This window comes from Clytia hemisphaerica, unplaced genomic scaffold, assembly GCF_902728285.1.
Source record: "Clytia hemisphaerica strain Z4C2 unplaced genomic scaffold, Clytia hemisphaerica genome assembly, whole genome shotgun sequence".
Taxonomy (NCBI): Eukaryota; Metazoa; Cnidaria; class Hydrozoa; order Leptothecata; family Clytiidae; genus Clytia; species Clytia hemisphaerica.
Window position 1 is genome coordinate 649,966 of NW_027103917.1, and position 26,878 is coordinate 676,843.

The 26,878-nt window shown below is 36.2% G+C and overlaps 2 protein-coding genes across 2 annotated transcripts; both read right to left on the bottom strand.

Annotated features, from left to right (window-relative positions):
- Positions 1 to 1,689: 1,689 nt before the first annotated feature.
- On the bottom strand, positions 1,690 to 5,397 carry LOC136809324 (uncharacterized). The gene is made up of 4 exons (XM_067065842.1): positions 5,047 to 5,397; positions 4,654 to 4,770; positions 4,013 to 4,109; positions 1,690 to 3,604 (listed from the first exon to the last, which is right to left on the bottom strand). The coding sequence occupies exons 1-4, from the start codon at positions 5,328 to 5,330 to the stop codon at positions 3,485 to 3,487; spliced, it is 618 nt and encodes a 205-aa protein (XP_066921943.1). The 5' UTR covers positions 5,331 to 5,397; the 3' UTR covers positions 1,690 to 3,484.
- Positions 5,398 to 21,192: 15,795 nt separating this feature from the next.
- Positions 21,193 to 26,878, bottom strand: LOC136809500 (coiled-coil domain-containing protein 157-like). Its single transcript, XM_067066039.1, has 9 exons — positions 26,870 to 26,878; positions 26,363 to 26,391; positions 25,762 to 25,957; positions 24,674 to 25,433; positions 23,986 to 24,176; positions 23,491 to 23,661; positions 23,021 to 23,210; positions 22,530 to 22,678; positions 21,193 to 22,185 (listed from the first exon to the last, which is right to left on the bottom strand). Exons 1-9 carry the CDS (start codon positions 26,876 to 26,878, stop codon positions 21,781 to 21,783), a joined length of 2,100 nt encoding a protein of 699 aa, XP_066922140.1. The 3' UTR covers positions 21,193 to 21,780.

A 26,878-nucleotide genomic window follows, 5' to 3' on the forward strand; every position in this document is an offset into this window, starting at 1 on the left:
ATTTTGGCTTGGATTGGATCCAAACCTAAGAATACTGGATGATTCTCCTCAAAAAGTATTTATTAAAGGAAACTTTAGGTTTTTGCTCACTTTAAGGCATGATGAGTGACGTCATTTCATTCAAAAAGTAGGGTGGTACAGGAAAAGTCCCCTTGTTCTGAACCAGCCCTAAAAGCCTACAATCAGTTCCAAAATATTTGGCACAAAAGGGAAATTCCCCATGAAATTTTATAACCACAAACAATTTGGAAGCGCTCTAAATTAGGTTGGAAAGGTTTTAACGTTTGAACGTTGACTTAAGACTCAAAAGATCCAAAAATTCAAAAATGATCCGGTAGGGCTTGAAGTATAGCCTAGAAACCAATGCTCTTGCAAACTGTGTTCAATATTTCAATGATTTTAATATTTTAATTTTGATAATATTATTTACTATTCAGTAAATATTAGATTGTCATGTTGGTTTTAATTAGTCTTTTTGTACTATTTTTGTTTCGTACCAACGATAAATAAAGAATACATAAATAAAATAAAAAATAAATCCCTCCCAGATCGAAATATTCGATGAAATTAAGTTTAATAAGAAATAGATGGAGAATTTTGAGAGTTTCAGCACATTTTCCTTGAAAATTTCTTCATTAGAAATCTTTACGTCTAAAAGGGAGGGGGCTTTCAAATTCTGATGGATGATTAATTTAAAGGTTACCTAATCGTAATATAGATTTTTTGTTAAATCTATCGATGATTTTATGAGAGGGGACCCTTAAAAATATAGGATTTTGTGCTTGTTCCGGCAAGCTTTTTCTCATTTTGATCAACAAAGCTATTATCTCACAATAGAGCTGTTAAAAATCCAACACCTTTTTATTCAGTTTTTTATGAACTTAAATATTCCCATGAGTGCACACAAAATTAATCACTTTTTCCCATTGCAACCAAGGAGCCGTTTGCTTCCGATGATTAGGTACAATGTAGTCTAGCATGCTAGACGACTTAACTCAGTAAAAAATAGGAAGTAGAAAACTTGACAGGAGCAATCAATATAGTCGTCTAGAATATTTTGTGCACAACAAACTTTTCATAAAAATTCTCTTTTTTCATGTTTTTGGATAACATTTTCAGGGGGTCTTGTTGGTTTGTTTTGGTTTGTTTTTTTTTTCTTTCACTTAGAAATTCTCATTGGCTGAAATTTTTATTTGTTTATATATTTTGTTGTATATGATTGTTTTCTCACCCCGCAGAAATCTGCGGGCCCTGCTGGAACTCCCGTAAGCTACGGAAACCACCTTAGCCCAGTCGTTTATTTTAACCATATCCCGACATAAAAATTTCCCGCTTTCAACAAAAACATTATAAACGACTGGATTCCCAGTCTAGGTACAATGAAATAAAAGTCATTTATTCTCCATCTATTTCTTATTACCTCCATGGTTGAAGGCCCGAAATTGACATTCTCGCTCGAACTTTAATTTTCGAAAAATGATAAAATAGCCAAAATTGCTGAAAATTGCCAATATGTTATGGCACTGGTTGTAGTATGAATAGGCTTAACACACTTTAAAACTACTTCGAATTTTTAAAAATTTTGCAGGAAAATTTCTTTTGTACCAAATTATGTCCGACATAATACTATGCGGTCTTAATGTATAGGAATATCTATCCTACAGTACAAGACAATGGAGACATTAAAAATTTCGTGAATTTCTAAAAAAGTCAGATATCTTTTCCAAACCAAATAGTTGTAAAAACATTATGTTCACTATAAAAAACGAAACAATTGTTATAAAAAAAAACGAAACTATATTATACGGTTATAGAACAACCGCAATATTTTCTGATTCCCGGGATAACATCCTACTACTACTAGAAGTGGACCTTTCTGCTATTCCTATCCGGTTAACCAGGATTGATCGGAAAGTTCCCCAAGAAAGGAAAATTTTTATCAGATGATTGACTACGGAATTAGAGATTGATGAGAAACAATTGTAATTTCCAACAAACTCAGAATTCAAGAAAATGCTATCTATCTACAAAGGGCGCTGGTTTTGGGATCGTTTTTCATTTCTAAAGGCAAGGCAAATTATCTTAGATTTTTATTACATTACATTAATCTTGACAGCAATAATATCTTGTGAGAAAACAAACTTAAAAAGACAGATTTAGCCACCAATTTTGAAATGTAAGTTATAAAACTGTTGATATAGTCTGTTTTTCAAAATGTTTCCGTAGGTATAGCATCAAGAATTGCACTTTGGCTTTCGCAAAAAAAGAAATATTAAACAAAACACACAATAATCAAATGCAAAAAATCTTAGGAGAAACAATTTCCGATGGAATCATTTCTTACGGTTTTCTCGATTTTGGGGTAAAAGGGTGCAAGTTAAAGCTGAAAGTGAATCAAATTTACAATTACAGAAATTCGTCTGAAAAATTCCAAACCGCAAAAATTATAGTACGTTAAGGAATTCAGAATGAAGTAAATGAAATTATTCTATAAAAAATTAAAAATTAAATGTGTGAATGTAATAGTCGGAAATAACGAGAAAACATGAATAACAGAAAAAAAAGTAAAATTACATAAAGAATCCGACCTAACCTAAATAAATTATGTCAAAATTTATACTTAATCTTTAAATCATCTCATTTCTAAAAAAAATATCATACAGCTAAAGCAACCCAGTTTAACTACATTAAATATAAAAACTATTCCAATTAAAACTACTTTAACTTAGCTTAGATCATAACAGCGGATGGCCAACGTAGCCAAGATATTATTTAAAAAATGTGTTCTATACTCCATGACAGTATCAGAAAGCCTCTATGGTCTATGGAAGTTCCTACAGAAAAAGTTTCGAGTAGCGCATCCGCCATATTAAAGGTTTTATTTTTTATGTTTCCGTTTCATATCAGACACATATTTCATATCAGGACAGTGTCTTGCTATTTTTTTATTATGCTGATATAAACAATAAAATGTTTTTCTTTCCCTCTTTCTGACCAATCTTGCTCCACATTCGTGTTTATTCAATATCAAAAAGCTTGTAAAATAAAATTGATGAGTAAGCAAACGATATCTCTCTTATTTAAAAACAAAACTTTTCAGTCCCCATAAAAACCACCAAATCTTATCTCATTAAAGAAAGGGCATGAAGTTAGTTCGTCAAATCTACTCTACAAACGTATTTAGATTAAAATAGTATGTACAAACAAGAGGAAACGTCTATTCTCATATTATCAAAGATTTTAAAAGTTATCATCCAAGCGTCATTTTTTAAATATTTTCTTTCAAATACTTCTTAAATAGTTGCTCTTTAAATATAGGGCTGTCTTGCTCCAATTACAACAGGTAGGACGATTAAAACAATGAAACATACACGTTTCAAACCTGCCAAAGAGCATAATATGGTAGGTTAGCTTGATAGCATTCAGAGAAGTTATTACAGCCCACATTATTGGTCAAGTAGAAACAATAAGAAATCCCCCTCCTTTATACTGACACGATGGTATACTTCTCTTGTGGCGGAGAGGGCGTTATCGTGTCATCTTTGCTGGACCAATTAAAGAAACAAAATAACATGGTTGACACCATACACAGGGATGAAAATATCTAATGAAAAAAGAAAGAAATTGATAGTTAAACGAATTTAAATTTGTAATACAAAAAGAGATCCAAAGTTATTAAGGCATAAGGGGAAATGCGTTATAAGAGAAAGGGTAGATTTTGAAAGAAAAGTTTTTCCAAAAAAGGAGAGTATATGTTCATCTCAAAAAACAGAATGTGCAACAAACAAGGCACTGAAAAGTGAAACTAGGTGAAATTTCGTGGTTGTGAAATGGTCAGCACTTGCTTAAATTTTTCAAACTTAAAACTAACAGTTTCATGAAAGTAATTCTAAGAAAAGCAATGCTTCGGTTTCGAGATCTGTGTACAAAGTTTAACCCTTGTAAGTAAGTCAGTAAGGGGTATATTATATACACAGTTTCTCACAGCGAAGTAAAGCAGTAAAAAGCTCACCATTGATCTTTTCCAAAAACGCAGAAAGTACCAAGCGTCAAAATATTTCGGTTTGAACACTTTGAAATCGATGTAAAGAATCATGCTATCATCACAACTAGAATGTAAAAAAAAGAATATGAATAATGGATGTTTTTTAAAACATCTGTTCATCCGTATGTAGGGCATATATACAACTCTACCTTTATGTAAGATAAAGTGTCTGCCCCTGGGAATTTCGAACTTCAATACTTTCAAATATTGTTCCAGGGAAAATTGATTCTATTTGGCTGAAGCATTCAGCCCCTAAACTTAGTGATTAGATTCTAACCCCCAGGTACATTAGGTCCCCCAAAAAAGTGGTAGACTTCCAGCCCCTCTTTATATTGGTATATTTTAAGGTAACCCCTGCCCCCCCCCCCACCTTCAAGGGCGGGCTGACGCTATGGTAGGTGTATATTGGTGGAGTAACAGACTTGACTTTTATTCTTAAAAAATTGAATGGTGGGGAAATTTTCTACCTTGGCTCTCTGGAAATTCGTTTTCAAATCAGAGATTTTTTAAAGTGGTGTATGATCTACCCTTGAAATGAGGGGAGGGACATTTCGGGCGCAGAAGGTGACCAACAAAATACTTGGCTATTAATATAAGACAATATATACATGGGTGTTGTAAGACTGTTACAAATTGATCGTATCCCTAGAAGCACTGTGGTGTACATGGATAAAAGGTATAAAAACCAGACAGCCCAGCATATTCTTGATTGTGTCGTGCCTGCCCTGAAGAAAGAAAATTGGATATTAATTTCACTCTGGCCTGGAAGTTGTACTGGTTGTGTGCATTCTATCCGAACAATTGATTTTAAAAAGTAAACGATTCTTCATCAAGAATTTATTAGAGAGTTGTCTCGCATTTCATGATTATCATGGCCAAACCATTCTTCAATCATACAAATTTTCAAAGAAAAAAAAATGAAGGAAATATCCTGAAATCTTTTTTCGATTTTTGATCCAGTTTTGATTTTTTTTAAATTTAGCTTTGAGATAAATACTTACCATGAGAATTCTGGGAATTTTCTAGTGTGGTACCAAAGGAACAAAGATGAGAAGGCCATGAAATATTGAGTCAACACATAAAGCAAACATAATGGAATTGATCCTTCCTCGAAAAGTCGGTCACGTTCTGATATCTTCCCAAACAACAAGCAATGATAATTAACTCTTGATTCGTGGTGTGTGATCTGGATGATTGCCAATATAGCAAAAATAAAGCTGAGTAAACATGTAATTTCTTTTTTCAAACTTTTAAACTGAAGCTTCGATAGGTATATAACACGCATTATCAGCACAATATAATGACATTTTTCTCTGTTCACTATAAAATGACAAAATTATTACAGTTTTATTACAGTAAGTTAAAGAACAATTTTGTAACAGTTTAATGTTAGAAGTCAAAGTTAACAAAACAAGTTAACAAAAATAAATAAAATAAATAAAATAAATTGGCAGGAAAGTTTCATCAACAATTTTTTATCTGGACATGTTCATTAAAAAAGGCAAGTTTTTGAGGTTTCTGTGACATTTGATGTCTATGTTACAAGATTATCCATTTTAGTGGTTTACCATTTCTTATCAAAGGTCAGATTATTCTGATAGTTAAGGTGAAATGTTCTTCTTGGATAATTTGGTAACAGAATTTTTTCCCCTTTAAAAGAACAAAAGATTTGTTAGTTTGAACTTTTTACAGTGCTGGATAATGATGTAACACCAACTTTTTCAGTTAAGCTGGATAATGATTTCTAGATCTACTAAGCAGCTTAACCTATAGATATCTTGAGTTATAGAACTTATTTAGGGTATAATAGATATCATTTTGACACGAAAGGTTTGTTGAAATACCCACTGGATAATGATGTAACACAGCTTAAAGGTCACAATATGCTGTTTCATAATATCCAGATATTGATATCAAAAAACATTTCATTTGAGTTAAAACCTGATGTTTTTATTGTACCTAATGTTTTTAAATTAATTAGCAGAGTAAGGAGTACTGTTTGGTAAGAATTGGATAATAATGTAACATTTTCAAAAGCTACCTTGAAAAAGCTTGCATAATTAACTGTCATTCATACCTCTTCACATGTCTCACCATATCTATAATACTTTTAAAAGCTCATAGGTTTCCTTCAGAGAGAAGTTTTTAAAAGTAGAAACCTTAAGTTTCGCAAAAGAAAAGCTACAAAAAATTGATATAATAGGCACTTTTTGGATAATTTTGTAACGTGATGGGTTATTTTTGATTAGCAAGAGGAACGCGATATGATAAAACTTCGTTAAATTTTCACTTTTATCACTAGCTGCTTGTTACTTTGTTATCCAAATAGTACTAATTTAAGAATGGGCTTTCAGAATTTATAGTACAATTTATAATTCTCTAATGTTATTCATAATTTTATATTACTAGTATATATTTCGTATCGTTTTCTCACCATAGTGTTTGAGTGGAAGTTCTGTTTTCTTTTATCTATGTTATCATGTTATCCAGACCATGTCCCATTAATAAAAATCTAAAAATTTGAAAGCACTTATATCTGTTTAATATTTGTCTATGCTTTAAATGATAGCAAACCTAAATTTCTAGTTTTTGCAACCAAAAGTGCTAGTAATGATAGGTGACAGTTTTGTTACAAATTATCCAAAAAGCCCCAATTAATGAAAATGTTAGCGTCATTTAGGGATTTCAATATCTTAGATGCCTTGTTTATTATGATAATGTTCAAGTTTTTTGACTTTCTAATGTTCTATAATTTGAAGTTATTGAAAGATTATGATTTTTCTGACTATGTTACTTCAAATTTATCCCTAATCTTTGTACCATTCAACAAAACCTGTCCGAATAACAACAGGTGATAGTTAACATACTAAGCTTTGAAAATTTAAATCAATTTTCAGCATTCTTCAAAAAGTCATTTCCAGGTCAAGGGAAGAAAAAGTTACATTAATATCCATCTTGGTAAACTAACAAACAAAGTGAAAATGTTGTCCTTTCAGGGGCTTTGTTACCATGTTACCTAATTATCCAGCAAATTTCATAGACTTTGAGACAATATTTATTGATTTATTAACAAAAAACAGTTTTTCCAACTTTTTGACATGTCACAGGACTTGCCTTTTTTAATGAACATGTCCAAATATGCAAAACCTATGCAAGTTTACACAAAGATTAAAAAGACAACAAAGCATCTTATAAAGAAATATTATAATCATTAGAACAATAAAAGATGGAATTTCTTAATCCAAAAAGAAATATTTACAGAACAGCAATAGCCTTTTAGAAATTTGTTCTAAAAAGACATTGCATATTGTTATGTCTATTTGTTATGTACGCGAACGGTATTATATTTAGTAGCGTACGCGTATAGGATTGTATATCGAAGGAGCTAGAATATTCCAAGATGGCGTCATGAAAACACATGCTTTTACTCTTGTTTCTGAACATAACATTTGGCGCTGCTAGAGCAGGATTTTCGCTGCTATTCTTCTTCTACTGCCATACGATCCAGATTGGATGTTTTTATTTCTTCGAGATGGCAAAAGCAATTGATATTTCTGCACCAAAAGGCTTCAATATCCATGGTGACCCTACGAATCTGGGTGCCAACTGGAAAAAATGGAAACAAAGTTTTGAGGTTTACCTTATTGCTGCTGGTATTAATGATGACAATCAAAAGAAAGCTTTGTTATTACATTGCGCTGGTGAAGCCATGATAGAACTGCATAACACTTTACCAGAAATTGAGATACCAAATAACCCTACAGAATACACAAAAACTGTTAAAAAGTTGGACAACCATTTTATACCAAAACAAAACAAGCGATATGAACGTCATGTATTTCGGTCTTGTTCACAGAATAACACTGAATCAACTGGACAATATGTGTCAAGGCTCCGACAGCTTGCTTCAACATGTGAGTTTCATGATACGCAGGATGAAATCGTCGACCAAGTAATCGGTGGATGCAACTCAAAGAAATTGAGAAACGATTATTGAAAGAACATAACCTATCTTTAGACAAATGTTTTAGAAATTGCTCTTGTCTTAGAAACCGCTGATCACCAATCCGTCAAATATGACACTGACAAACCGCATCAACATAATAAACCTGTTGAGGAGGAATCCGATGATGCGATGAGAGACACAACGTCAACAGAATTTCTGACCGTCGACCACCACGTTATCCTAAAAGTAGAATATCGAAAACACCACATACTACCAGAAAACTAACATGTTATCGTTGTGGAAGTGATCACTTAGCATCTGAATGCAGAATCGCCAAAGACAAGACATGTTTCAATTGTGGCAAAAAGGGACACTTAAAACAGTATGTCAGTCAAAACAAAACCCTAACCAGCAAGATAACCCAACGATACGTTACATCACAGTTGAAGATTCATCCTCTGATGATGAATTCGTATTAGCAATTGACAACCCATCGCATTCCGCAAATAAACGTCATCGTATCTTTCCAATCAAAATGAATAACATTACAGTTGAAATGTTGATTGATAGTGGAAGCGATTTAAACATTATCAGTCAAGAAACTCTAACCAAAATGAACTTTGAACCCAAACGTTTTCCATACAAGGGGCAAGCTAAATCGTTTAATGCTCCAATTCCATTTAAAGAATGTTGTTATGTAAAAATCAGGGCAGGGAACTCTGAAACAAATGCCCGATTTATCATCAATCCTCACCCATCCGTTACTATCCTTGGATATGACTCGTCAATTGAATTGAACCTACTTCGTGTCGGACCTGATCCAGTTGCAACAACTACCACTACAGAAAGAGTTAATAACATTACTGCTAATTCTTCAAAGATGAATGACATTATTACCGAATATAGTGATCGATTTCAAGGCTTGGGTAAATTAAAAGGTGTTTCATTGAACATTAAGACTGACCCATCTATTCAACCAGTTGCACAGAAACCTCGACGGCTTCCAATATTAATGCGAAAGGAAGTGGACACAGAACTAGACCGTCTTCTCGAGTTAGGTGTAATTGAACCAGTATCAGATCCACCATCATGGGTCAATCCAATCGTACCCGTCCCAAAGCCGAACTCTAGCAATATACGTTTGTGTGTAGACATGAGAGCTGCTAACACTGCTATCATACGGGAACCGTATCAAATCCCAACTCTTGATGAGTTATTGCACGAATTCAACGGCTGTAAACTGTTCACCAAACTTGATCTAAACAAAGGTTATCATCAAATCGAACTAGATAAAGCGAGCAGAGAGCTTACAGCATTTGCTACTCATCGTGGTATATTTCGGTACACTCGCCTTCTTTTCGGAATGTCATCTGCAGCAGAGATCTACCAACGTGAAATTGAATTAGCACTCACTGGTCTCCCAGGAGTTAAAAACATTTCAGATGACATTATTATTGGCGGCAGAACTGAAGAAGAGCTAATTTCAAGAACAGAGGCAGTATTCGAAAGACTGCGCACCAAAAATCTTACAGTTAACCCAAAAAAGTGTAACTTTCTAAAAACAGAACTGCTTTACATGGGACACAAATTATCCCAATTTGGTGTATCACCAGATGAAGAAAAAGTTCGATCCATCGTTAACCTCCTACCTCCAACAAACATAAAAGAACTTCGAAGCTTCTTGGGGATGATTACGTACTGTTCCAAATTTCTCCCAAATTTTGCTACCGTCACCGAGCCACTGAGAAATCTACTAAAAAAGGACGTTCCATGGGAATGGACCTCCGTTCATCAAAGTACATTCGACAGTTTGAAGGAACTTTTACTTGACAGTGAAACACTTGCTTACTTTGATGTGAATGCAGAGACAGAAATATCAACTGATGCTTCTTGTGTTGGTCTTGGTGCAGTCCTCATGCAGAAACAGAAGAATGGGACATGGAGACCAGTCAGCTATGCAAGTAGATCATTATCACCAGTGGAGAGAAGATATAGCCCACTAGAACGTGAGTGTCTTGCAGTTACTTATGCCCTCGAACGTTTTCGATTATACCTCTACGGACTTTATTTTACTATTAAAACTGATCACAAACCACTGGTACCCATTTTCTCATCCCCAATGAAATCAATCACACCCCGCATTGAAAATCTTGTTATCAAAGCCATGCCATACAATTTCAAAATGGTATATCAGCCGGGTAAATTCAATGGAGCTGATTATTTATCACGATCTAATCATGATAAACATATAACTGTTAAACGTAATGTGACAGAGGATTTTGTTAATTATGTGTATGAACATACCTTACCACAATCTGTTTCAGCTGAAACCATTGCTCACGAGCAACACAGGGACCCAGACATCAAGAGTATCATAGATTTCATCACTAACGATAAAATGTCACCAAAATGCCAGTACTTCACTATGCGTCACAGTTTCTCCATTGTCAACAACGTTGTCATGTTCAATGACAGAATCTTCATTCCAAAATCGTTAAGGCAACACATCATTCAAATCGCTCACGAGGGCCACCAGGGTATCGTTCGTACCAAGCAAAGATTGCGTGTTAAGACATGGTGGCCAGGAATGGGTCCTGATGTTGAAGAATTTATCAAATCATGCCATGGATGCCAAGTAGTTGGACCGCTACCCAAACCAACTCCGCTGGCAACAACAAAAATTCCAGATGAATCGTGGTTACTGCTCGGATGTGATCTTGTTGGACCGTTCCCAACAGGTGAAAACCTTCTCGTTTGTGTAGATTATTATTCAAAATACCCAGAAGTGGAATTACTTCACAACGTTTCGTCAAAGTCCATTGCTACGAAATTAAGAAAATTGTTTTGTAGATATGGTGCACCGGATTGTATTGTTACCGACAACGGTCCTCAATTTCGGAAACACACTGAATTTCGGAAACTATTGAAGGAATTTAATGTTAAGCATCGCAAAGTCACACCCTATCATCCGATGGCCAACGGGGAAGTTGAACGATTCAACCGAAACCTTAAGAAAACGATTCAAGCATCAATCGCAGAAGGACAGAACTGGAGACAAGCACTTGATAACTTCCTCCTGTCCTACCGCACCACGCCACATGCCACAACCGGCAAAACTCCAGCCGAGCTTATGTTTGGACGAGTAATTCGCGACAAAATCCCAAACAACAAGAAATCGAAACCGTCCGCATCCAGCAAATTGGTCTGTCAACGGGATCAAAACAAAAAGATTCTTGTCAGACATCACTATGACCTCAAACACAAAGCAAAGCCGCACGAATTTAAAGTTGGGAATGAAGTTCTCACAACGAATGTTACTAGCAAGAGAAATAAAACCACACCTAAATGGAACACTAATCCAGGAACCGTTGTTAAAGTTAAAGGCAACAGTTTAATCATTCAGCAAGGCGCAAAGCAAATCATGCGCTCAGCCAACCAATCGAAGCAATACAAACGTCCAGTATTGCAAACTCATCTTAAATCCAAAACAACTACTAGTAACAGTTGTAGTTCCTCTGATGATGACTACTTTTCCGGTACAGTTGATGTTCAACCGACAGCAGAAAATCCCAACGAAAACGAGAATGTTGCAGTTAACGACTCAACATCATCTGATGCAACAATCCCATACAATGAAGAGGACAATGACCCAGAACCTCTTTTTATTCCAAGACCACAACGTGTAAAACAAGCTCCAAAGTGGTTATCTAATTACGAACTTACATGAACATTAAAAAAAAAACTTGAAGTGTTTTGATATTTTACAGAACAATTTACGAACTTCAAAGTGTTGACATTTGTTGAAGCTGTTATGAGTTATGATTTATGAACTTTTTCCAATTAGAGGAGAGATTGAAATGTTTAGCATAAGCTTTAACTTTATTTTTGACCTCTATCTACTTGCTATTTGTAGTGGGGGAGAGATGTTATGTCTATTTGTTATGTACGCGAACGGTATTATATTTAGTAGCGTACGCGTATAGGATTGTATATAGTATATCGAAGGAGCTAGAATATTCCAAGATGGCGTCATGAAAACACATGCTTTTACTCTTGTTTCTGAACATAACACATATTCTGTTTTCATGCCATTAAAAAATTCCACCAAGACGGAGTACACACATCAAACTTTCAAAAAACGCAAATTGAAAGCAGTAATTATGACGTCACACATTCAGCGGGTTCAGATCAATGTTTTGATTTGATCGTCTGACGGTTCTATTCCCAGGAGAATAATTTACCGTCAGCCGAATAAGGATTATTTTTGTACCTTCGCGGGTGATTTTTCAGCTTGAGTTTATGTCTAATGTTATGGTTTTTTGAAGTGCTTGTTCTAAGAGATGTAATCATTTCTAGTTTTCAAAAGAAGCAAATTTAATCTTTCTTCTACAAGACTACACTTTAATATAATGCCAATTATGCATGTAAGTTTTATATTAATACTTTCTTTTTGCATATATTTTGCATAATTTCTAAGGGAATTTCACCACGGCAATTCGGCCACCATAATTTTTGCATACAATTCAATATGGCGGATGGAAAGGCGAAAAGGTTATGGTCAGATGGTGACTGGCTATGCGATATCCATATCTGTCTTACAGCTTTCCCAAATTTATATTCAACACAAGCTAGCACCCTTCGATTGACCAAGTCAAACATAAAAGCTTGGCTTGGTCAAAGAAAATTTGAAAAAATGTAAAATGTTGTCCCCCACATTAGAATTTCAAAAGTTGGAAACTATCTACCGGGTGCGCCACAAAATAGTTTCACTCTTTGAAACTAATTTTTTCAAAATCTAAAAATTTTAAAAGAGCCATTCCCATTTCATTGAAAAGAAGAAAGATAAACTTAAATTTTGATGGGTCACTTATTAATTAAATTCGATTCATTAGATCAAAAGTTATGCTCAATTGAATGAAAAAGTTACTTTCAGAAAGTGCTCGAAATCGTTAAAAATCGACCTATCAAATTTTTATTTTAAAATTGGCAATCACAATAGCCTTTACATGATTTAAACACAAGTGGTCGAAAGGGGGACTAGGCAGGAAGGCACACAGTGTGATCTACATGGTATTTTCAGTTCTTGAAATGAAGACAATGACATGGCAAATATGTACAGGAATAAAAACTAGAATAAAATAAATGAATACACAGATACGCGTAAAGAAAACACATACAAACACATATAGTTATAAAACAGCAAAAGTGACAAAATGACAAAAACAGTAAACAGTAAATAGTACATGTAAACAATATTGAGTATATGGCTTAAAATGACAAAACAGGAGTAATAGTACTAAAAGGCAGGTATAAATAAACAAGGCTTTAAAATAAAACGAAATTGCTAAATTAAAAGGAAGCTCCCTAGATGCTGGGGTGGGTGGAGGAGCAAAAATACAGCAGTCAGCACTAAGAAATGAAGAACTGAAAAAGGGCCATGTGAAGAAACTGAGGCCTTATATAGACATGAGAGTGAGGCTGAACCAAGAGTCCGGATAAAACCAAAACAAACCAAATGCATCTAAACTCTGATATACAAACATATATCAGAAACTTAAACACAAGTGGTCGAAAGGGGGACTAGGCAGGAAGGCACACAGTGTGATCTACATGGTATTTTCAGTTCTTGAAATGAAGACAATGACATGGCAAATATGTACAGGAATAAAAACTAGAATAAAATAAATGTCCAAATCCAATGTGGGTGTTAGTTAGGTAAAGATGAAATATAGGAAGAAATAGAATGCTGGGCGTGCAAGCGCTGGGACAGGGGCATATGTAAATAGAGGTACATTGCATCAGACTTCCAATCACCCATGACTGCAATGGAGTCAAGAGGTACCCCGGCCTCCAAAGCAAAGGTGGCCCCACCACGTCTGAACGAGTGTGACCCATATTGACGGGGTGAGAGCCCAGAACGAGAGAGGTGAGCCTGAAGGATGCACATAAAATCCCGGTACACAAAACCCGATTCGAGGCAAGGTGGGAATCCCTCCAACAAAAGGCTTGATCGCAAGGAAGGGCTCCCGGGGTGAGGGAAAAAGCACGGGACACAGCCAAAACCGGACAGAGGTGAGAAGAGGGTATGGCAACCAGTGGTATAGTAACAGTACGTTGACCAAACTGGATGGTTTTGCTCCACCTCACTCTGATATGCACCCCTGAACCAACAAACGAAAAATCAGACCTAGTGAGAAAGGTACTAGACGAGAAGTCCCTCTGGGAAACAGGCAAAAGGTGGCTCTTCCTGAAAAGACCAAAAAAGGAGACCAGACACAGTGCCCAGAAGGAAGCCTGCTTGCTATCTAGGAGGTTGAGTTGGGAATGAATGAAAGAGAGGATATCCACAGTGATGGGGAGCCTGGGGACAGGAGGGATACCCTTAGATCGCTTAATAACCTTGAGCACAGAGGACAGGAACCAGTTGTCGAGGAGGGGGTTGGAAACCCATCTCCCGGTGAAGAAGACCAACAAAATTCAAATAAACACAAACAGACTGTGGCAACAGGAATCGTGCTAGGTAGGCAGCATACATACAGAGGTGAATATGTTGAACAGGAGCAGGCGAAATATTAAGCATATTACAAAACTGGAGATAGACCTTTCGGTGAGTACGGTAGGCCTTGCGGGTATTGACAGCGTAGGTGGCTTCACGATATAACTGCACTTCTGCCAGCAGCGAAGACGCAAACTCTAACAGGCAGAGCGAAGGCATGAGCCAGACCCATATAAACCAAGAAGAAAAAAGAAACAGTTCTCAGACATGTGCCAGACAATGTCATCGGAAGGATCAAACTGATCGAAACAGTTACAAAGATACTGGAGAAAAGCTGCAAGATGTTTGTGTTCATGCAACCGAGAGACATGATCAGCAACAACATTCAGGACCCCCGGGACATGGAAAACTTTGAGGCGAAAGTTGTATGTGGCTGAGCACCAGAACAGACGCCTGAGGTAAGTCATCATGAGCGGGTTGCGAGATGATCCTTTGTTTAGCATACCCACTGCAGCCGTGTTGTCACAGTAAATATGGACTACCTTATTACACAAGTAAGGAGCCCAGCGTTCTAAGGCAAACACAATGCAAAGAGCCTCCTTGTAATTGATGTGCAAACCTGCTAAAGCAGGGGCATCAATTAACAAGTTGGAATAAAACCAGTCGTTCTCAAACACTGCTCCAATACCTGTCTTGCAGGCATCTGTGTGGATATTAGTCACAGGTCGCATGTCATGGAATGAGCACTGACCGTTAAAAACGTCAAGAAAATCTAGCCACCAAGAGATGTCCTTAAAAAATTCCTCATTGAGCAGACACTTGGATGACTGCTTATGCAAGGAACCCATAAGGTCCAAGATCCGACGCAAGAAGGTCCTGCCGCCATAGATGACTTTGCAGGCCCAATTGAGACGGCCAGCCAGCTGTTGTAACTGTCTTTTAGATGCACGAGCTCGGGACTGAAAAGACATTAGAACGTCTCTCAGGTCACCTAGCTTTTTGGCAGGAAGTGCGAGAGTCAATGTTGTAGTATCAATCTCAACACCAAGAAACACAAGTTTCTGGCAAGGTGAAACAAGCTTAGAAGGACTGATAGTGAAACCTAGGGATATCAGGAGTGAGTGAAGGGTATCAAAAGCAGCTTGGCATTCCTGCTGAGTCCGACCAATGACCAGGAAATCATCAAGATATACAATGATCAAAGGAAAGCCTCTTCTCTGCATCATGCGCCGAACACTCTGGGTCAAACGATGAAATATACCAGGAGCGCTGCGTGCTCCAAAAGGGAGACGTGTGTCTTTTAGATACGTGTAGTGCTCATCCCCACTAAATTTCCACTTCAAACCAAGAGCAGCATGGTTAGCAGGGTGGACAGGGACAGATCTGTACGCGTGTCTCAAATCTATCTTGGCGATAAAGAAATTTTCCCCTATCAACCGACAGGCGTCGTCTAGGGTCTGAAAAGATTGTTTCTCAATATCAATATAAGAATTGACACCCAAACCGTGGGGCATCGAACAGTCGTGGATCAAACGGAGATCCTCTGAATCAGGCTTTGGAACTGCTCCAAGTGCACTGACAATAACAGGTTTTTCATTCGCTAAAATATAATTTCCGGCTGAGAGTTCCTCCAAAATAGTAGCTTCAACTTTTTCTTTGGAACCCGGGCCAACTGCAGAATTGTAGTTGTCCATCTCCGCAGGGCTGATTGTCGCATCTGCTGGGAGCAATTGAAACCCATTGACCACCCCGTCAAATAGAAATTGACGGTCCGGATCATTCAGGAGTTCTTTGTCCCAAACTGCAGAGTCAAGCGGAGATGGAGCAGGTTTATTGGAAAGGAGTCATTGAGAGCCACCCTCGCCCACAGGATGAAGGAAACCTTGGTGAGATTTTCCACAAACCTGTGAACCAACCTTTCGGTTACAAGCATGAGCAAACTTGCAAGGAGACTTCTGACATCCTTTCCGAGAATTGAACATGCGACAAATCTCCAAACCGGAGGAGAGATGAGACATGATGGCTGGACCCTTATTGTTACCCGCAAGGCCTGACAAAAAGGACGAATCACTCTTGGGTGTGGAAGTATCATTGCCCAGCCCAAATCCACGAGGTAGCTTCGCAGCCCAGCGAGGCATAAGAACAACCTCATGTAGGTGACTATGGTCAGTACTCCATGAGAATCCATAGGTGTGCTGCAGAATCCGAAATTCATCATCATACTGCAGCACGGATTGCCATGTGTACTTAGTCGCCAGCTCTAAGACCTTGATCGCATAGGAGAGGTATTCCTGTACATGGAGGAGAGTGGAAAGCTTCCCAGAAAAAAGTAATTCATAAAAAATACGGAGGTTTGCAATATTATACTGTTCAATAGTAACACTAGACAATTTAGGTTTTGTGTCTTGTAAAATTAAGGCCAGCTTACAGTTGTTATCATAAGAGAGAACTTTCTCATCTTCAGCTGGTCGAATTCGAGAAACAAAGTCAATTATACGTAAGGCTTTACCTCTAGTTACATCATTTGCACGAGTTGGACGAAGGAACAGTTCATTGTGAGAGATTGGACGGTTAGCCAGGAGCGAGTCTTGCGAAGCCAAACCAGAATTCAAATGAGGAAGGGAAGCAGCAACATCAAACGAAGAACCAGAGAGATGCGATTGTGTTTGTTGTTGTTGTGGTTGAGCAAGGAGCGGACGGTGGAGCAAAGTAGACATAGTGTCAGTCGAAGAGCGATTCAAAATGGCGGATCGTGACGAATGGGTTTCCTCTGAGCGAGAAGAAACGGGCGGAGTGGCGGAACGAGAAGAGAGGGACCTTGAAGCTTTCAAACGTTCCAGTTTTTCTGTTTGACGTTTAATCTCATCCCTCAAAACATTTTCTTCGCGATTTTCTTGATCTTTCCTAATTGATTCTAGGAGTTCATTCTCTTGATCCTTCAAGAATTGTAAGTGGCGGCGATATTGATCGATCTGATCAGAGGACAACCCAGCATCAGGGTTTTCCCTGGAGCTTGGAGTTTGTTGTTGTCTGCGTTGTTCGGTACGATCAGCACGAGAAGTATCAGTAGGAGAGGGAGATGGCGACACTGGTCCTTGACAATTCTTGCTTGGAGGACCAAAGGTATGATCGTCATGGGTCCTCTGACAGCCAGGGCATTTCTTTTTACGTGTCCCACTTCCCTCAGTGGTGGGTGGAGGAGTACCAGGTGGTGTGGTCAAGAACATTAGTATAGTGAAGCATAATCTTTCGGCAAGCATGTTGAAGCAGAGTTTAATACAGTATACAGTATACAGAGTAGATAGAACAGGATACAGAACAGCAAAATACAGCAGTCAGCACTAAGAAATGAAGAACTGAAAAAGGGCCATGTGAAGAAACTGAGGCCTTATATAGACATGAGAGTGAGGCTGAACCAAGAGTCCGGATAAAACCAAAACAAACCAAATGCATCTAAACTCTGATATACAAACATATATCAGAAACTAAAGAGCATTTTTCAGTAACTAAACACATAAATTTTGAAACTGAAGGGTCAAGAGGGTTTAAACTCTTCAACAAAATAACTTTAATTTCTTTTACCGAAATTTTCCTCATATTTTTGGTTCTAGAGTGGATAAAGTCTATGTAAGGCTGGATCTACCTCGAAACCCGTATTTGATGTATTTTCATGAATTTTACCAGATTTTTTGGCCTTTTTTGATGAATTTTCTTCATTTCATTGAAATTCAACCTTCCTTTACACAACAAAAGGTCATTTAGACAGCTAATTATCATCTTTAATGACTGAAACGAAAATACTGATATATCATGTAATGATGCTTCTGTTTGATTTGATAGGTCGATTTTTAACGTTTTTCAGCACTTTTCGAGAGTAACTTTTGATTTACTGAATCGAATTTAATAAATGATCCATCAAAATTTAAGTCTATCTTTCTTCTTTCCAATGAAATAGAAATGGATCTTTTAAAATTTTTAGATTTCGAGAAAATTAGTTTCAAAGAGAGAAACTTTTTTGTGGCGCACCCGGTAGTATGTAGTAACAGATACTTATTATAGATGAAATTAAGTTTATTATTTCCCTAATGTTCTATTAAAGTGAAACATAAACCAAGTAAACCTGTGTAACATCTGAGTTTGTTGATAATTGGTTGATGTTTGCCAGTGTCCTGCTGTGCTGTTTGCCCTTTTGGACGTTTCCTTGTTTGTGTCTGAATCTAGAAAACGAAACCGATTATTTGTGCCACTTTTTGAAATCGAATCAAAAGGGCGCCAAAGTCGAAAAAAACATTCTGATAAATAACGAGATTGCTCACGAGAATTTTTAACCCGCGCGAGTAAACCCGCACTTGTCAATCATTTTTTAGGCCTGTCAATCATTTTCAGCTGCTTTTCTTTTCACTTGTGGTACTGAAAAAAGTGATAATAATAAAAAAAGACGAAAGTCGATTTTTATGTATTTTTTTAGTTGAAAGTTTTTGAATACATGATTTTCAAGAGAAGGGAAAGTTCATGAATCTTGACTCTTGACTCTCCACCTGCTAACCAACCTAATCTATTTTGAAATACTGTACTTGAGTCAAACTGCACTGAGGTGACGCCACTTAGAAAATTTTTGTTTCTTAAAAATATAACGGGAATTTTCAAAAATATCAATAAGAGCTCATAAATAAAACCAGAAAAAGTTTGGTCAATGCCGACAAAATAACACAAACTCCAACGCACCATATAGGATTCGAACTCTCGAAAATGATTTTGACAAGCTTATCACATCACCGCCTTATCCACTCGGCCACTCTAATTGCTATATTTAGAGAACAATGATAAATGATACAATTATCTTTATTTGCCATGACCTGTATAATTTTATTTACCCTGTCAAGATATTAGCTTCTTAAACAAATGATTTTAGATCCTTTCCAACATATGGGAGCCGATCGCCGATTCTCAGGGGATTTACAGGACTCCAGAGGACTCTTTAGTGGGACTGCTGCAAACGGGCTGTAAACCCTGCTAGTGCCTGTAAAACTAGAATTTCCATCTGGGGGGTAAGGAAACTCTCCAATCTCCTTAAAGTCTCAAAAGACTGCGGAGAGGAGCTTTTTCTTGCATACAGTACCCATATACAGCAGACAGAATTCATAGAGCGTAAACGCGCGGGCGATTAAACACGATCGTGCGGAATGCGGGTCAAAAAATTCCAGTGAGCAATCTCGTTATTTATCAAAAAGTCGAAAAAATGAAACTTTGTCGAGTTATTCCGAAAAATGTGTTGTGCGTGCTAGCCTGTACCAGACGACCCCGGCTTTTTCCTCGACACCGTGTGTGGTGTGTTGGGATAGAGATAGATAGGCTAGTGTTGTACCGAGTTTTTTTTTACGCAACACAAAAATTCCGATTTATAAAAATCTATCCAATAGGAAAGGGACAAACCCTGTTGCTGAACCGGTGAGAACCTAGGCAGGCAGTTATCCATCGGATAAATTGTGTTTTAGCGATCTTCCCTGCATGGTGGGGTGAGAATTTTCCTATTCGTTGAATTGAAAAAATACAGAAAACTCTTATTCCAGCTGGGCGAGTGAAGTATATTTTAGAGAACGTGCCATATGATTGCTGAAAAATAGTATTATTTCATGATCCCCACTCTTAAAAAGACGAGGTGATTTATCCACCGTGATATTCAGCTCGTTCTTCGTATCCTTACTGGTCAAAAATTATTTTTATCGAGTCCATGTGATAGGGATGTGTTTTCTTAGCATGACACTTGAATAATTCCTTTCAACCTGGAAGAATTAGTTTAAATATAGGGTATATATTTTGGGCAAATGTACGGTGGCTGATTAGTGCCATGTATAAACTACTTATACTTAGAGGTTCTAAGTCGACTTAGTAGTGCTAAGTCAACTTGGCAGTGCTAAGTCGACTTGGTAGTGCTAAGTCGACTTGGTAGTGCTAAGTCGACTTGGTAGTGCTAAGTCGACTTGGTAGTGCTAAGTCGACTTGGTAGTGCTAAGTCGACTTGGCACTTCTAAGTCGACTTAGTAGTTCTAAGTTGACTTACAACTTAGAACTACTAAGTTGACTTAGAAGTACTAAGTCGACTTAGAACCCGTAAGTATAAGTAGTTTATACATGGCACTAAGAAGCCACGGTACAAATGTACACGAAAATCTATGATAATTTAAAAATAAACTTTTAATCTTGAAGAAAAAACAAATTGGGATATCCACAAATTGAAATAATAAATACTAAATTACATTTAGGTATATTTACAAGGCATTCGAAAATGAGAAAAACCAAGAAAGGCTTTCTGTTCTCTTCTTCTGTTCTGAGGCATTTGTGTAATATAAATACTTTGACACTGGGAAAATATTTATTTGCAACCGCGAAACGGTTAATTAATTAATTTAAATTATCACAGAAAGGTTGTTGTTGTTTGGTTGTTTGTTGTGTTATCAATTCTTATGTTTTCCTTTTATCTGTTCATACTACCCTCCCACATAGCATCTTTTTAAAAACTCTACATCTATTCAAATAATACCTATTAATCGCGTCGTCAGTAAATTAATAGATATAAAATCGATCATGTAAAGCAAGCTCTTAATTTATTTTGCAAATGCGCAGTCCCGGATATACTGTTGTTATTAGTAGGGGGAAATTTGTAAAATCGCTCGATTTTTTTAGTCAAAGCACTTTGTTATACATTTTTGGAAAGCTAAGGGGTAGGGGAATCAAAATAACTTGGGTGCCAATTTTTTTTTCGGACACTTTGGTGTGATTTTTGGGCAAATACGACGGTCTCAGGCAAAAATCATAAGGGTGAAAAATTAAAATTGCTTGAGAAAACGGAGACCTGTTGTATATTTTTGGAAAGCTCTCAAAAAATTAAGATTAGTGATATATTGCGAGTATAGGTGATTTCTTTACCTAATTCGAGATATTAATCCTTAAAAACAGTGTTTTCAGTGTTTTTCAGCCAGAAACAGCTGTTTTGTCCAGTTTTTGCGCTTTCGGAAGCTCAAATTTCCCCCTACTATATGTATGTATTGAGTAAATTAATAGCGTAGCGTTGCACTATGCTCTTTGCAAGAAAACCACTTGATACAACTCTTCTAAAAAACCAAATCGATTTAAACGGTGTCAATCGTTTTAAATGATTTAGTAATTCATCATAAGAATTTTAAAGACAAGGAAGGAAAAATTAACTATCAATGTGATAGCGTTATAGAGCAAAAGAAATTCCTTAATTCATGCCAAGGGACTTGAGAGGTGTTCGGGAGGAAATTATCTTTATCATTGACGATTAAAACAGAAGGGTTTGTGTATATCTAAATCTCTCTTCGATACATGTTCTCTATCACAGTCAGGACAAGTGAATGAAGTCTCTTTTTCCAACATTTTATCATCATGTGAGCTATCTCCAGAAACCCAGTTATTGTTTCTATTTTTCTCGGTTACCGGTTGTTTGACAGCGTTTTTCAGTTTCTCTAGACTCGCTAATCTACTTTGAATATCATCTTTACTTCGTCTACCGGCACTACGAGGCCGCACGTTTTGGCGTGTTTTAGAGGGTGAAGGGGGCCGTGGTTCAAATTCTGTGTTATTAGCATTAGATGTGGTTCGATGAGGAGCTGACTTGGCGTTCCTTTCACTCTTCGTAGGTGATGTGTTGTTGTGATACTCAACTTCTTGGGATTTCTAAAAGTGAGAAAGTGTATTCGATTACGAGTTCGATTAGGTGCTGAATAGGTGGAAACATCTACTTTACGCTTTTGATGAAGGACTTCCAGATTTTTATAAACACTTCATCATGAAACGTTTTATATTTCTTTCAAAAAAATGTCCGGAAAGAAATTTGCTAAACATTAAAAATCGAAAGGTTTTAAAATTGAAAACACACAAAGTACACTTTCCAGCAATCTATCACCGCTATTCGCAAATTTTGATTCCAGTCACTACTTCGTGCGATTCTGACCTCCCTTACAATATAATATAACCCAGTGAAAAGAAAATGCTATTAAGTAAATGCAACGGGTAATTACCTGTTTCTCATCGTGGTCAGTGTCTAATTTAACCAACGTATTACGTAATGAATGATTTTGTTTTTCCAAGATGGCGATGCGAGTAGTGTTTGCCTTCAATTGATGTTCCATATCGTAAACAATATCTCCTTCGCTATTGCCATGGCTACCTAACAGGAACCCAAAGAAGAATTATCCAAATTTTGAAGTACAGTATAGTCTCCATAACTCGAATCTCTATAAGCCGAACAAAATTCAATTTCCTGTGCATTTTTTCGAGTTATATTGAGGTCGAGTGCATCGCTCGTTCTCTTAATGTTTCCATATTTTCGTACTCAAAATATAAAATCTAAATGTAGGTATTAAAATTTGTCTCTACTGGCAACAATAAGGATGTTTCTTAAAAAAATTACGTCATGAATATCAATCAAATAAAGGGGGTATTTCTATATTCCCCTAAAACACCTTCTTATAAAATTTTATTTTGATTGTGATCGTGGTTGTATGGTTACCTTGGAAACGACGGTTGTTGATCACTTCAGTGTATCTCTTTTCGGCATTTTGATAATCATTGCTCATAACTGGATAACAGACTAAAAGGTTGACGACTTCTTCCAAGTGTTCAATTTCTTGTTGAAAATTCTCGAGGCTGGTTTCATCGTTTGATCGAACTGAGTTCGCATGTTTGATAACGATATCGTTCTAAAGTAACGAAATTTTTCAGTATATGAACATCAAAAGAGCTCTGAGGACGGAGAAATAAGTATAAGTTCAGGTAGGTCAAGGAAAATATGTAAATGGGAATTCCATTTATATCGAGCTTAAGTCTATGTGGTTTAATGCAAAAATGTAATTAGACATCACGTTGAATGTTGTTCCCACACGGTACATAAAACAGACGTCATAGCTATATCTGCGAAAAAGGGATGAATGACTCACTTATTGAAAACATTTAGCAAATACAGCGTACAAATATCCTCACCCTGCTCTGTTTATCCTCAAGTTGAACAATTTTCTTTCTGAATTCTTCATTTTCCTTTACGACTTCTTCTTTTTCATCTGTGACGTCATTGAGTTGTGCTTGTAATGAGTCACATTGTTCATCAAGATTTTCGATGCGTGTGAGTAAGGAGGATTGTTTGGTTTGCAAAGTCTGTGGAAAAGCAAATAATCTTCTCTCAGCTTGAATATTTGAAATGGTCATGAAAAGTCGTATAATTTGTTGATTTGAAGGTTTACACAACTTCCCTACTTAGCGTTCTAGCTCATTTTCTGAAAATTTTGTTTTGACCACACATAAGAACAAACTATATAAGAAGCCTTATGGGCTTCGCTGGCCAGAATGTTAAGAACAAGTTAAAAGAAAATTTAAAGAAAAACAACAATGATTTTCTTTAAATTTACTTTTGGAATGGCAAAATTTCAAAGAAAGTTAAAAGAACATTTTAAGGCTTTGTGAACTGTGAAAAAACTTCACCTTGTCATGTTTTAACAACATTTTGTTTTCCGATTTTAATTCCGTCAGTTCGTCCATGGTTGATTGGAAATCTTTTTGCAGACTTTCGAATTTCTCTTTGTAATTTTGAAGCTCCTCATTAAAATCTTTATTTTTCTCTTGGAGACCTTTGGTGCTCTCCAGTTGGGTTGACAGATTACTCAAACTTTTCTCTATAAATATAACAAATAGAAATAGAAATTTTCAAAATCATATTTTCAGCGTAAGTAATTATATGTATGTTTTTTGTATTTACAGGTCAACTATTAACTAATTCTTGGCTGATTCGCGATCGTGATTCACGTGAGATCTTTCAAAACACTTATTCGTGAAAAGAAATCTAGAAATTTCGCTAAATTTTTTGCTCACGAAATTAAATCTCACGCGATAAGAAACTCCTCAACTTCCTCAAGCTTTTCTATTAACTGGAAATATCATCTGCCCAGAAAATTAATTGTAAAAATGCTCGGACCATAATCACCAAGATTTAATTTGAAATATAACGAGCGATTTGCAAAAGGTTGAACTAATGGAACATAAATATTCTCTACAGTTGGGGTTCTTAGTTTAACTTTACCAGAAAAGCTATCTACAAAACTGCGAACATCCATATCATAAAACTGAACACTATTAAAGGCTCGTTAAGCTAGCCCTAAAAAAAGACACATACCTAAAATTTGCTTCGATGACTGCAGTTTTGTAATTTCTTCTGTCAAATTTTTTAATTGCTCCTCTAACTGTGCAACATGATCATTTCGTTTGTTCAAAGATTCTTCTTTTCTATATAAATCTTTTTCAAGCTCCTTTACACGAGCCTGAAAATCTTCATTCTGTTTCGAATGAAAATCACACTTTACTTCAAGTTCAGTTTTGATGCTATCAAATTTTGATTTCTCTGATTCAAGGCTATGTATTACTTTTTCGAGGTGTCCAATTTTCGCGTGTAAATCCAAATTTTCGTTTTCGTGTTTTCTGGATTCCTCTTCTTTTTCATTGACCAGACTTTCCAGACGTTTCAAATCTTTTTGAAGTTCGCTTGACCATTTGTTGACATTACTAGGGCTCAATTTTGTATTTCGTAGAATTTTATTATGTTTGTTAATTGCTGAAGGTAGATTTTGATTTTCACAAATACAAACAACACACGAGCCAATATCCAGTAAATAATTTTGTAGCACGTCGCAAGTCATACACTCTACAAATGCTGTTTCGAATGTTTGTGTTGAAATTGAGGTTTTGTTTACATTGTCGTCACTACTTGAAAGTGTATCATTATCTAGAGGCGTTGCCAACTCTAATTTTGGTCCATCAAATTTGATAGCTAGTTTTGGTGCATTTTGACGTTTCTGTCGGTGGAGTTTTTGATTTTCAAGTCTCAAATCTGAAATAGCCTGTTCAAGATCCATCAATGATTGGTTGTTTTCTCTGAGCTGAAAAAAATGTAAGAAATAAAGTGTTACCCAGTTCTCTTATAATAAGTTTAAGATAAAAAGAAAATCTCAATGAGAGTTCTCCTAACATTTGATTCTGTTACTGAAAGCAAAGCATCGTTTTGAAAATTGACCATGAATAATAAACATATGTGACAATCCATCCTCTATTCATAGCAAATCTTTTAAAAGCAAATTTTTTCAAAACTATGGTTTGCAAAAATAAATAAAGAAAGTTTCGTGATTTCTTTAGCCCCTGAAATCAGATCTTGGAAAGATTAAACCGATTAAGATATAACCGCACTATAATAATGAATATAAGAAAAACCTTTTGGAGTAGATTTTTATAACTATATTGAAACTGTGAAAGCTTGCTCCAGAACTTTTTGGAGATCAATCCAATGGACATCGTTGCAGTGACTGTTTGACTTTGTGGACGTTTGTTGTTGCTTTCTTGGTTGTCAATGGCATCATTCATCACGTGATCAAACAATCTGGACGTGACTTGAAGAAGAAAACAAAACCTGTAAGAAGAAAGTAAGAGTAAGATTATTATCATACCATCTAATCTCAAAACTCATTTTAAGGAAACTTGGAACTTTTTTCTTAGAAAAATACACGTTTTTTTATAAGAACAAACAATATAAGATACGGCTTCAATGGCCGAAATGTTAAGAACAAGTTAAGAACATTTTAAGGCTTTGTCGACTCTAAAACAGCCGGTTTCTTAGAAAAATGGACAAAAAAAGCCCAAAAAATAGCGAAAATAAGAACATGTTAAGAACACTTTTAGGCTTAAAACTAAAAAAGTTCTGAAGGCTTCAAAAATGTTGGATGTTCTTATAAAGATAAAAACTTGTAGAATAAATCTATCCGAAATAAAGTCTGCCCCTCTGTTTGGACTGTTTGCCCGTTGCCACATGGAATACTTGCCAGCGTAACCACCCTGATTGTGGTGCTAAAAGGATACAGGGAAAGTGTGTACTACACTATATCAGTCCTGTTTAACCGTAGCATACTAAGACCTAGTCGTAATCTTAGTAAACTAATTCACTTAACATCATTATAACATCTTTTTAACATTCAATTCACGTACATATAACCTTTCAGGAGTCCCTCAACAATGAAAATTACCCCGAAACAAAATTTTATTCTTTTAAAGGGACATTACAGTAGTAAAATGTAAACATTGCGCAAACCACGTGTCATTAAAGAGAACAATGAAAATCACGTGTCCAAAACAAACTTGTAAAACAATTGAACAATAAAAACTAGCCATATTTGGTTTGACTTTTTATTTTGACATGTGACATTTGTTTTGATTTTGTATCCGCTGCATACAGTTTGTTTACAAATTTCGCAAGTACTGTTATGTCCCTTTAAAGGGAAGAACATCCTTAAATCTAAAAATTCACCGTTTCCTGAGAAAACTTTACCGTTTCCAT

Excerpts from the sequence above, each read along its gene's own strand:
- LOC136809324 (XM_067065842.1), bottom strand. The coding sequence starts at position 5,330 with ATGCGTGTTATATACCTATCGAAGCTTCAGTTTAAAAGTTTGAAAAAA. Across the intron at positions 4,771-5,046 it reads AAATTCCCAGAATTCTCATG|GGCAGGCACGACACAATCAA; the intron begins GTAAGTATTTAT and ends TTCTTTCTTCAG. Across the intron at positions 4,110-4,653 it reads AACAGTCTTACAACACCCAT|TTGTGATGATAGCATGATTC; the intron begins GTATATATTGTC and ends TTTACATTCTAG.
- LOC136809500 (XM_067066039.1), bottom strand. Across the intron at positions 24,177-24,673 it reads GTCATCGAAGCAAATTTTAG|AGAAAAGTTTGAGTAATCTG; the intron begins GTATGTGTCTTT and ends TTATATTTATAG. Across the intron at positions 22,679-23,020 it reads CAACAACCGTCGTTTCCAAG|GTAGCCATGGCAATAGCGAA; the intron begins GTAACCATACAA and ends GGTTCCTGTTAG.